This window comes from Patella vulgata, chromosome 5 (assembly GCF_932274485.2).
Source record: "Patella vulgata chromosome 5, xgPatVulg1.2, whole genome shotgun sequence".
NCBI classification, from domain to species: Eukaryota; Metazoa; Mollusca; class Gastropoda; family Patellidae; genus Patella; species Patella vulgata.
This window is the reverse complement of record NC_065883.2, coordinates 39,915,373-39,928,549: the sequence shown is the minus strand read 5'-3', so window position 1 is coordinate 39,928,549 and position 13,177 is coordinate 39,915,373. Positions and strand designations below refer to the sequence as shown.

At 34.3% G+C, this 13,177-nt stretch overlaps 1 protein-coding gene across 4 annotated transcripts in view; it reads left to right on the top strand.

The window, feature by feature from the left end:
• Positions 1-13,177, top strand: part of LOC126820657 (G2/M phase-specific E3 ubiquitin-protein ligase) — a 169,751-nt gene that overhangs the window by 87,689 nt on the left and 68,885 nt on the right. For all 4 annotated transcript variants that reach the window (XM_050548765.1, XM_050548762.2, XM_050548763.2 and 1 more), the window contains one exon: positions 12,733-12,849. In XM_050548765.1, the coding sequence (XP_050404722.1) occupies positions 12,733-12,849 (117 nt within the window). The remainder of the gene's footprint in view (positions 1-12,732; positions 12,850-13,177) is intronic.

Genomic DNA, 13,177 nt, shown 5'->3' with positions numbered 1-13,177 from the left:
ATATCCCGAATACAATATGCAATTAGTGAATTATGCAATTACTGTCGTGAATAGAGTATGCATAAACCAACATGTTTGTTGTTGAAAAGACGACTATTCGTTAGGCCTACCCGTGGCCGGTTCATTTCAAAATGGATTAAGAACCCTGGGTAGGCCCCAATTTAAATATCCCCGTCTATATAGCGAATAAGCCAAATTTGCCGTATGTAAATATACTTATTCTCGTAAATATACTTATTCTCGTAAATATACTTATTCTCGTAAATATACTTATTCACGTAAATATACTTATTCTCGTAAATATACTTATTCTCGTAAATATAATTTTATTATTCTCGTCTTCCGACAAGTTATTATTTGTGTCTTCAAATTAATTTGTACCATTCAAATGTCAACCGAACCATTTCAGACTTCACGTCTAACCGTTTCACGCATAGTCTGTGCAGAGCAAAAACAGCTCCTTGATCAAAGTAACAATTCTATCACATGTAAAGGCGTGCACGAGCTTATTCGCGCGTATTGGAAAACTGTTCGTTTGCTTTATTTGAGAAGATACTGATATTACACTATAAAATTTGTCAATTTTTTCTTTGAAAATTCTGACAAATTGGTAGCTCTTCGGGAAGGTTGGTCATATCACTTACCCTGTTTGTGTATTGTACGTTTTTATAATAGCTAGCAAATAATTTATGATATCTGAATAGTTTCTGAAAGAACATATAGCTCGTTATTAGATGTTAGTTTTTAATAGGCCATTTTTTTTTTATCATAGTCGGATATCAATCACAGATATCAAATATAAATCACATTAATTAGATGAACAGCCCAATGCAGCTTTGAAATGAAATGGGGTTTAACGCAGTGATGGGATTTCAAAATTTTTCTTGTCGGACATTTTTACCGAAAATAAAGGGACATAACTCTTATCGTTATTTAAGATGGCAGTTTTTAGACCACACACAAAAATCACGTGTAAACAAAATATTCAAATTCGTCCGTAAAATAGGTGCACCTCGTTATTTTCCATATTTAATCCCCGTACGGTATTCAAATTTATGTCAGTAATATTTCTACAAAATTCATAATATGATAGAATGAAAGCGTGCCGACTGCTGCCGATCTGTACTGTTTCAAATTCCTCCAAAATTAACGTATTTTCGGGTCATACTCTGTTACGACTTATGTACAGAGGGTAAGAATATGATATCCTGAGGAATGACACCATCCGCTAAATAATCGCATTCTACTCTAGCACGCGCTATCGTCTAAAACAATTAATTACTTACACTATTTCAATCGACATAATTGCCTAGATTACTTATTTCTTTATTTAAAAACATAAACCCCATTCAAAATATGATCGTAAATCCGAGAATATGCCATCAAAATAGAATCTTTTCTTCGACATTAGAAGCGTGAATTTAGTCACGTATTCATTTCATAATTTCACACTTCTCGCGAGATTTCTAATACCGGTATAGCACTCGGCAAACCTCGGCAGATTTCGTTACTCTACATCAAGCCTCGGCTGTATGACGGTAAGTGATATGTACCTTATCAGATTTTCTTCAAACAAGGACAACTAAACACGCTTCGAACGACGCAATTTTGATAACTTCTTTCTAAAACCGGCAAGTTCGTAGGTACATATCACTTACTGTCATGCAGCCGAAGCTAGATGTAGAGTAACGGAATCTGCCAAGGTTTCCCGAGTGCTAGAAATGTCTAATATTTTTCGGACTTGTGTGTGTGAAATAGCTTTATTTAACGCTTGCTTCCACCGAAGTGATATTGCAGACGAATTATAATGCAGGGATCGAACACCCGACCTCCAGGCTAGCGAGCCAGCGTCTTACCCACTTAGCCATCATGCCCCTCAACGAGCGCAGCTTTGAAACAAACAGCATTATAATTTTATATTTGATTAAACTTTACATTTCATTTAGACCTTAGACAATTAGGTTTCCAACTGGTACGGAGAAATAATTCAAATTTATTATTATCATCGGAGAGATGTTTTGCAAATAAAGGGGACGAAGTAATATTAATACTATAAATTTTGTTATACGCCCACATATTTGTGTGGACGTATTATTTTTGTCGCCCCTGTCCGTCCGGACGCCCGTCCGTCCGTCCACAATTTGTTTGTGGACACTCTACAGGTCACAATTCTTATCAGATTTTAACGAAACTTGAAATATATCTCCAAAAGATCTCGACTGCTTTCGATATTGGCATGTATCGGATCGAAACTTCATGGATTATGGCCCCTGTTTGTACAAAAAATCCCGTTTTTGGCTTGTGGACCCTATAGAGGTCACAATTTTTATCCGATTTTGTTGAATCTTGAAATGTAAGTTTATAACCCAAAGATCTTTGGTTCCTTTCGATATTCACGCATATCAGACCGTAACTTCCTGAATTATGGCCCGTGATTGTACGAAAAATCGTGTTTTTAGCTTGTGGACCCTATAGAGGTCATAATTTTTATCCGATTTAAAAAACTGTATTATTATATCACCGTTACACCATAAGGACGACTGAGTTCGAATTTCATGAAAATCGGCCTAAAATTGACAGACAAAATGGCCGCCGTTCGTTCTCAAATAGCGTAAAAATATGGTATATCAAGGTTGTGGACCCTATAGAGGTCACAATTTTTATCCGATTTTGTTGAAACTTGAAATGTAAGTTTATAACCCAAAGATCTTGGTTCTTTTCGATATTCGCGCATATCGGGCCGTAACTTCCTGAATTATGGCCCCTGATTGTACGAAAAATCGCGTTTTTATTTTGTGGACCCTATAGAGGTCATAATTTTTATCCGATCTAAAAAAACGTATTATTATATCGCTGTTACACCCTAAGGACGACTGAGTTTGAATTTCGTGAAAATCGGACCAAAAATGACGGACAAAATGGCCGCCGTTCGTTCTCAAATAGCGTAAAAATATGGTATATCAAGGTTGTGGACCCTATAGAGGTCACAATTTTTATCCGATTTTGTTGAAACTTGAAATGTAAGTTTATAACACAAAGATCTCAGTTCCTTTCGCTATTCGGGCATATCGGACCGTAACTTCCTGAATTATGGCTCTGATTGTACGGAAAATCGCGTTTTTAGCTCGTGGACCCTATAGAGGTCATAATTTTTATCCGATTTAAAAAATCGTATTATTATATCACCGTTACACCCTAAGGACGGCTGAGTTCGAATTTTGTGAAATTCAGCCCAAAATTGACAGACAAAATGTAATATCAATGTTGTAGACCCTATAGAGGTCACAATTTTTATCTGCTTTTATTGAAACTTGAAATATAAGTTTATAACCCAAAGATCTTGGTTCCTTTCGATATTCGCGCATATCGGACCGTAACTTCCTGAGTTATGGCCCCTGATTGTACGAAAAATCGCTTTTTTAGCTTGTGGACCCTATAGAGGTCATAATTTTTATCTGATTTAAAAAAACGTATTATTATATCACCGTTACACCCTAAGGACGGCTAAATTCGAATTTCGTGAAAATCGGCCCAAAACTGACAGACAAAATGGCCGCCCCTCATTCTCAAATGGCTTAAAAATATGGTATATCAAGGTTGTGGACCCTATAGAGGTCACAATTTTTATCCGATTTTGTTGAAACTTGAAATGTAAGTTTATAACCCAAAGATTTCTGTTCCTTTCGATATTTGCGCATATTGAATTGTAATTTCCTCAATTATGGCCCTTGATTGTAGGAAAAATCACTTTCTTTTTAGCTTGTTCTCTATCCATCTCTCGAAAATGTGGGCGTATTCTGCCTGGCAGCTGCTGGTTACTATTTATTATTAAAGTGCGCCCTTCCATGTAACTTACTTAGGGACACTTTACAAAGTGACAATTTAATCTTAAAAAAATCAAGATTATGGACATGTAGCGTAGGTTAAAGCCCGTTTAAATAACTGTGTTTTAAATAGTTTTTTTTAAAGAACATAGATTATTCCATAAAACAGATACGCCTGTATCAAGAGATAGTTTGTTACTGGTTACAGTAAATTTTACTTTATCATCCAATAATACATTCTACAGTAGATATCGCTTGTGTGATATATTTCATAATCTAATGCGATATCTCCTTAGGAGATATCGCTTTACATGAATTTGATTGGTCAGTTGAAATGGAACTACTTTTTTTTATTTTCAAAGAACAGTTCATTTCTTATTCAAAGTAATTTTTTTTTTATTAAAAATAAACTATTGTTATTCAATTGACCTTGATGGAAACACTGGGTCAATATAAAGGACTTTGCAATGGTTGAATTGCTGCCAAAAAATGATGTATCACTACGCCGTAATGTTCAGTAAAAGTGAAATCTACAGCAAAGAATTATATTTATCTATTTGTGCATGTAAGAAGGGATTGGGTGATAAATAAAATCTCCTACGCGTCTTTTTTGATATCAAAAAATATCAACACTCGTTGATAAAGTAAAAAAAAAAGTCGGCAGAGCCTCGTTTTTTGTTACTTTATCAACTTGTGTTGATATTTTTTGATATCAAAAAAGACTGGTAGGAGATTCTCTATATACACCAGGGCTCACGCTGTCGGTCGCCAAAGTCGCAATTTGCGATAAAAATATGAAAGTGGCGATTGAAATTTGATTTTGGCGATAATTTTGGTGATAATGTTTTGCGGTACTGGCGATTCTTTTTGAGAACTGGCGGAAAAAAATCTTAAAATTCTAATTGTATTTATCCTGGATTAACCATTAATTGATCGAGTGCCAATCACGTGGGTGAATACTATAAATTAATCAACTGGCTGATAATCCGGATTGCGTCAATGTCTAATACTAATCAGTTGTCTTGGATTAATGATTAGTTGATTGACAATTGCCATGATGTATATAAAACCTATCTCAAGTCATTATTTACTCCTACTGATTAATCTAAGCGGTGATTATTTGATGTTTCGATTCGTCTTTAAAAAAATGGTAATACATGTAATCAAAATGGCCGACAGTACCTTTCAAAGAGAATTAAATATTTTGATAGTTGAACTGTGGCTTCATATACGGCATACAAGCATGCCAATCGGATATCATTATTTCAAATTATATCATCACCACTGGTCGAAAACGTAAGAAAGGGTTGAATTATGAATAGCGATGATTCTTGAGCGAGAAATCATTTCGCCATATGTATCATATCGCCACAATGCTCTAAAGGTGAACGACCGGTATAATTGTAAGCATCTCTTACAAATTAAATCAAAATTTATATCATTCTATCAGGGATTCAGATTCTGATACCTTTACGGTACCTGAAATTAACTAAAGGCCTATTGTACACGCAACACATAAATTTATAGAAAATTGGCAATCCTTGAATGAGATCTGGCATGTAAATACTGAAAATATATAGTGCAGTACGGTGTTCAAATAGACTAGTCACCAAAAAAAAGGATCTTATTAAATCCAAAGTTGTTGTATATTGTATTGTATATATCGGTAATTGTTTAGAATATTAATAAGCCTAGCTGAGACATAAAATCGTTAGATGTCTTTTTAATCACACATTTTTGACAGATAAAATTTACAGTAGGCGGAAAAAAAAAATATGAACCTTTTTTTTTATATAAAAATTATCATCCATTTTGACGGGAAAAATTGAAAGCCAGTGTGAGCCCTGATATACACGTTTCTATGTATTCATTCTATTTACATGCCATAAAAAGTTTTAACCATAAATTACCTTATTTTTCAGTTTGCACGATTTTTTAAGTTAGCGAAAACAGTCAATGAATAAATCTATAAACAAAATTAACAACCGTAATTCAGACAGCAACTTCTAATAATCCGCGTGTAGCTTGTTAATTAGTTTATTACTTTATGACCCCAGTCAACTATCAAAACACCACATTTGTTACGCAACACCTAGAGGTCAACGTTTTCAAACATTCTGATCAATCAACCATAACAAAAAGATGGCAATACTTTCCCCCAGTTTGCATGACTGTATTTACAGGATACTAGTGCTCTAATATTGTATTTTAAAAAACGATTGGAAATGTAGACGGTGTTATTGATGAACTATTTAAATGTTCACATCATATCCCAAGTAATCATATCGTCTAGTTCTATCGGGAGCAGATCCATCGTTAAGTAATTATAAGTTTATGGAACTTTAAAATCTTCACTGAATCTACGGGACAGATACAATACCATGCTTATTTTTATTTTTCATTTCGGCGCCAACGGCTCGGCCTTCAATGCATACCAACAATCAAAGGTCAATATGTGAACTTGCGCTTTTAATCAAATAAAACAATGTCTAAAATGATTATATATAAAATAAACCTGATATTGCTTTCTGATGTGGCTGGGTTATTTCAGGTGCCAGTCGTAAGAATAAGAAGACAGTACATGTATTTTTACATACGGCAAATTTGACTTATTCGCTATATACCCGGGGATATTCAAATTGGGGTCTACCTGTTTGATATTTATAAATGACGACATTGCATTACGTGCGATAGATTAAGGTCAATATTTTTATTTTATTAAATGCAACTTTATCTATATATAAGTAGTGTGACTATATGGTACGCAGTATAAACGCCAGGTATAGTCGAAAGAATAGAAGACAAGTTGTAAGACTTTGGTCCGAAAGACAATATTGGTTAACTTTTTCTGTCGAGTCAAATCCCACGTACTAATAAAAGCGAACGACATGTTTATAATAAAAAAAAACAGTGATATTTTGGTAAAATCCAAACCATTGTCAAAATATCCATCAAATTCTATCTGTTTGACATATGGTTGGTAGACCAAATAAGGTAATGTTTCCCCCCCCCCCCCATGTCTTGGGAAATGGGGAGGTTTATTCCATATTTTGGATTGAAATTAAAGTCAAGGTCAGTCTAGGACGTGCAGAAATTAGGGGGTTATAAAAGAGGGTGTTGAGTGAGACTGATCAGAGCTCACCCAGGTATTCCGAGCAGCTATCATTTATTGAGAACGAGGGACCTTTGAAGCCAATCCAGCTTAATAATAAAGTTGAAGAAATCATTTAACCTGTATCTATATATTAGGATCACGAAGAAAACACAACAAGGAAGTCCAATCTACAAAGTCTCGAAAAATGATTACGTGTCATATCGGGCGGATGTGCTTCTTTGATATGTTAGATCACGGGACAATTCTGTAATTGCATAAAAACGGCTATTATAAATTACAAGTTCTGGAATGAGGATCGTTGGATTGTATGCGATGTAAATTTAGTGAAAAGCTAAAGTAATTTTAGTTTAAATATATTATAAATTACAAGTTCTGGAATGAGGATCGTTGGATTGTATGCGATGTAAATTTAGTGAAAAGCAAAAGTAATTTTAGTTTAAATATATCATTTGTGTGGAAATTACCACTGTTCGGTTGGTTGTGCCGTATTATTTATCAGTATTGAGATTTCTGTTTTATGGATATTGCTATTGAAGGTAAGATGCCAAATTTACGCAACGTGGCACGTTTTTATAAATTTAATAAATGTCAAACGGTGAGTGCGCGTCTTTTTAGTAATAAAGCAGAAATATATTTATGTTGTTTTTGCTGGATTTACTCTCTATATTCCCGTTGATATTCAAATTGGGCGCTGACTGCTGGGTATTTATAAATGACGACATTACATTCGCCTTTCCGTATACGATAGATCCGTATTTTTATTAAATTAAGTTCAACTTTATATATATGGTACACAATACAAAAGACACATAAGAGAAACGTAGATCATAGCGAGCACACACGCCTGTCAAAAGACCTGCCTTTAATTATACAAAGACCAGCGTAAAACACACGGTCGAATGATAAATCGCACGGTAAAACAGTTTTACTTCCCAAATTTTGATGTAATATGTAATCGAAAACTCAAAATACCAAGAAATAACAATTTTAGTAAATTTTCAAATTTTGAAGAAAAAATGAGAACGACATGGTATCTCAATTCCGCCGTTATCGCATCCGCAATATCCACGGCTGTACAAAAATATAACTTTCTCGAAAATCGGTTGGGAATTGACAATTTTCGTGCACGTTAAAGATTTGCATCACTTTCGGTCTGTTCACAACTTTCACAATAGTTAAAAGTAATAACTGTTAAAAACAAGGGAAAAATCAATATTCAGAATTCTACCTGTTACGGTTTGTGAGATCTACACGATTCGGAAAAAGAATTTAAAAAAACCCAACAATTTTTCGAATGGGACAAAAGGAGTGTGAAGTCTTTGATAACTAACACCACCTAAGACATACTTATCCCCATTAGTTTCACCTTGTCTAAGAAGAAAGACGACTTCCTTATAAATAACTGCATCGGATCGCTTTATTTTCAATGGTATCAAATGATGACGTCATGTAGAAATAAAACCTGTGACATTAATTTCAGGGGAAACTATTACATAGTTAAATGACATATTTTGACTGTAGAATCATCAACTCCATATTTTGGTTAACAGTAAAACACTTATACATCAACTATTGTCACTGTAAAAAAAGGCTCTATTGATTATATAAATATGCTTTATACGTTGATAATACGTACCGATTTTATCCACTCCTATGGCCGAATGGTTAGCATGTGCTCGCTGTATCACATGGTCTGTCATTGAGTCAACTGGCGGGGTTTTGATTCCCCGGTTGTACGTGACAAGGAGTAGGGTCGCCTGCCCAACCTCGTTGGTTTTCTCCCACTGCTAAAGACCCCTACACGCAAGCGAATTATTGAAATAAAAAAAATTAAACCATATGTTAGTCCCGAAATGACCTAGTTTGTGTCAAGTGGACGTTAAACCCCATTTCTCTCTTTTCATACACAGATATATCAATTAGGCTCTCTATAGAAGGAGTTCTCCCAAAAATATTAGATTGCCTTTTTGAGAAAAAGACCTCTAAACATGCTCATACAGCGGCGCTAGTCTACTTTTATATGGAATTCTAAATGCCAAGGGATCTTTTACGGTCACACCAATGTGTACACGGGACTTCGGAATCGCTTTCATGTCAGCTACTCAAATATGTAACTGGTTCAAAAATTGATTGAATATTCAATGAAATATCGCCAATTTTCTGGTTTTGTGCACGTTAAAGATTTGACGTCACTAACATATAAAAATTTAATATTAATTACAGATAGAGTCCATGCTCAAACAACGTCATGCCATTTATCACAGGTGCAATATTCGATACTACCGTACGATACTACTGCAACCTCTTAACAAATTGGACTTGCTTATAAACAGCGCGAGCCGTCGATTTCTGTCCAGATGATTACCGTTATAAGATAATTTTGACAAAGAAGCAACAATATAAATTCAAAGACAATTATTATACACAGCAATCAACTATTTCTGTTACAGGGTCACTAAACCCATATTTTGGATAGAAGAAAACACTCGTAGTTGAAATAATTTCAGTTCAAATATCATCACTGATAAAAGCACTCTTGGATAGGCTCTATACATTGAAAAAACGTACAGATTGTATCCCCCTTATGTTTCGCTTAAAGATACATTATGGGAGATTTTTATAGAGAGTTGGCCATTCTTGCTATAACAGTTCAAAAGTAGATGATGAAAAAAGAATATATTGAAAAATTCAGTCAAATTACTTTATTCTGAACATAGTTATCATCGTTGTAATATTTGCCTAGAAATGGTAGCGAATTGTGTCTTCACCTTCGCTGATCATTTGATTGACAGGCGTTAACTCCACCTACATATCTCGATTATCAAGTAAAGTTTTCAATGGCATACCGAAATGCTTTACAGCGGCCTCGCTAAGTACACTCTATCATTTAGCCTCGATCTAACTGATGTATTTTCATCAGGTTACCCCTTATTGGATTTAATCAATTAGTGAAATCCTATTTAAATCTGAGCTGTAGCCGAGCCATCCGTGGGTCTACAGAGTTGATTTTGGTCTTGTTGTTTAAATAAAGATCTAATTTATAATTTCTATAACATCTGAAGCCTAAATTAAGACTTGCAATAATCAGATTTAGCTCTTGCATAATGCATGTTTAACAATGAAAGGTGCCGTGTTCAATTTTCGATCCCTTTGTTCTCCTACTCCTGAAATTTGGAACTGTTGTACAATGGTTTTATGTATAACACTACCGATAGGCCTCTCTATAGAAGAAGTTCCAAAAAAAATATTATGTTGACTTTTCGAGAAATAGACCTCTAAAAATGCTCAAAATCGTAAAAATATGACGTTTTCCATTTTCGATCTCTTTTTTCGGCTACACCTGACATTTCAAAAAATAATACAGTAGTTTCACACAACAGACAACCCATTAGTCTCTCGATTGAGAAAGTTTTAAAAAAATCGTTGGGGGCGTTTCAGAGAAACATGCGTCCAAAGTTGCTCGAAATTGTAAAAAACATTACTTTTCAAAGTCACATAACTTTTTAAATTTTTGATAGAAACTTGCCGCTTTAGTACCATCCGATAGACAATTCAATTGGCTATTATTAAACGATATAAAACTTTAACTAATTGCCAAAAACACAATGAATACATCTCATTTTTCGCACAGGCACCCATTTTTCACAATTTTGTCAAATTTTAGATACCCTTTTTGACCACTTTCGGTGATTAGAAGATTTTCATTTATAGTTCATGAACTAGTTTGGTCCTTCGACTTCATATTCTATAAATTTTAGAAAAATCATTGGAGCCGTTTTAAAAAAATAAGAACTCGACGATTTGACCAAAATGCGAAAAAAAGTGAAAAATCAAATCTTACATTTCAGAACAAAACTTATATTTTGGGAATCAGATTGATGTCAGCTATCCAAAAATATAAATGAAATTTCAAAATTCCTAAATATAAAAATTTTAGAAAATTTTGAAAATTTTCCATTTTTCACCAAAAAAATGAGAGCGACAAAGTTTCTAAATTCCACAGTTTTGAACTGCTATCTGCTCGTAAATGTCTCCCACTATCCGAAAATGTACATATCTCAAAAATCGATTGAGAATTAACGGAGTTGTGGCCGATTATCAATTTTCGTGCACATTAAAGATTTCACGCATTTCCAATATGCGCACAAATTTCGAAATAGCTTTAAGCACTAGCTGCACACTATTTTTCCAACAGAAAATCAAATTTCAAACCTCTATCTCTTATAGTTGCTGAGATCAAGCTTCCCCCAATAAAAAAAGAATAATAATATTAATCTAAGTAATAACAATAGTCTTTCACCGAAGGTGAAAGCCTAATAATAATATTAATCTTAGTAATAACAATAGTCTTTCACCAAAGGTGAAAGCCTAACTAGACTTGCTTGCAAGACTGAAGGCTTTCACCGTAGCCAAAGCGTCACACGGTCACCAGATGTATGACGGATGTTTCCCGTTTAGTGTCCAATGAAAAAATAAACATTGAAAAAATTCAGAACAATGTTCGCAAATGAAGTTTATGTATAATTACTATAATTTACAGGACAATTTGAGAAAATTAAACAATTTGGTCCAAAGAGTATTTTATACATAGATGTATATAATTTTTGGCGTAAATAAGTCAGAATGTGAGAAATGAATTCCAGGGGGCGCGATAAACTGTCCTCTGCACGTGATTAAATTAAACTTAAAACATGATTTGAGACGCATGTTTTACTAAGCGGAATTCACATCAAGACTTACAGCTAGTGCGGCGATTCGCGCAAATTTTTAGTCCTGCCGATGTCGAAGAAATTAATTACGATATTCACATCGATCAAAATAAGAATCAAAACCATTTAATCGTGTTTGTGTGCATGGATAATGTGTGACATGGAAAATTATAAATGACAGGTCAGTTACTAAAGCGACATTTCGAGGCCTGTCTGATTAAACTCTATATTTATTTCTATTTATGTAAATTATTTTCTTTTTTGAAAATTATAGAAAATCGCGTTAGAAGCTCGAATTGTCGATGCAACTGCGTACGTGATCAATTGAACATTTGGAAAACTGTTCTGACTGTATTTATTTTCTTTCTTTTTTGTACGTATTTATTTGAAGATTCAATAATTATTCTCTGATTCCACTTAATCATTGTTTTGTTGGTCATATTCAACCAAGAGGCAATTTCAAATCAATGGCCGAATGTTCGCTACACAACTATTTTTTTCATTGGTTAGAGGGGTCTAACCGCGGGAAAATTTACTGTTACTATTGGCTGACAGCATGCATGCACGAATCAAACAATCTTATTTGCATATTGCATGTTTTAGAGTATAATGGCTGGATCGGTAACCTCAACGACCAACATGTATTACCTTTTATTAGTGTGCTACTGAGTTTGCCATTATATACAATAAAAATAAGGAATATTTTCACGTTAACAAAAATATTTACTTGACGCATCATATGTTTCCACTAATTTCCAGCACCCAGAATCGAATTTAGCGATATTTTCCCCGTGGGCCAGAAACACAATTCCCATTGGACAATTATTCGAGGATTGGTTACATGGGCTTTATTTGCAGTTTGGGGTTCGTTTTTTGACAAATGTAAAATATGACGAGAGCGATTTTATCCTCGGAGCAGAGCGATAAGAAGCTCTTCTATTTTGACATTTGCGCTAGCCGAGAAGAGCGAGAGCGATCGCTCGCGTCAAACGTGAAGCACTGTACATCTCTTGCATAATTTAGGCTTATCTTGCATGACAACAGGCTTGTTTTCAATAATGTTTTGAATATATTTAATTTACAGGGATGCATCATGGGAAACTGAACCAAACGCCTTTAATGAACTTTTAGAAAGACATAATCGATGTGATGCTGATAAATGTAATAGTCCGTTAGGTCGAGAACATGAAAATGCTAGTGGGTAAGTTCCGATAAATTAACAATGGATTATGTAAGATTTATAAAAAGAGCTGGTAGTTCTTACTATGATAGTTCAAAAATGAATATATTGAAATCTTCAGTCAAATTACTTTATTCTGAGCAAAGTTATCAATGTTTGAAGTTTTGACAAGATATGGCAATGATTGACAGATGGAAACTCTGCCCACTGTTCATATTCCGAAAGCAACGTATGACTCTATGTAGGGCTCAGTGTTCTGTACGAGGTCAGATATGCATACCCTTTCCAAAACACCATATATGACTTCCCATGTTGGAATTCACATACCTTACCAGTTTTTGTTTTAATT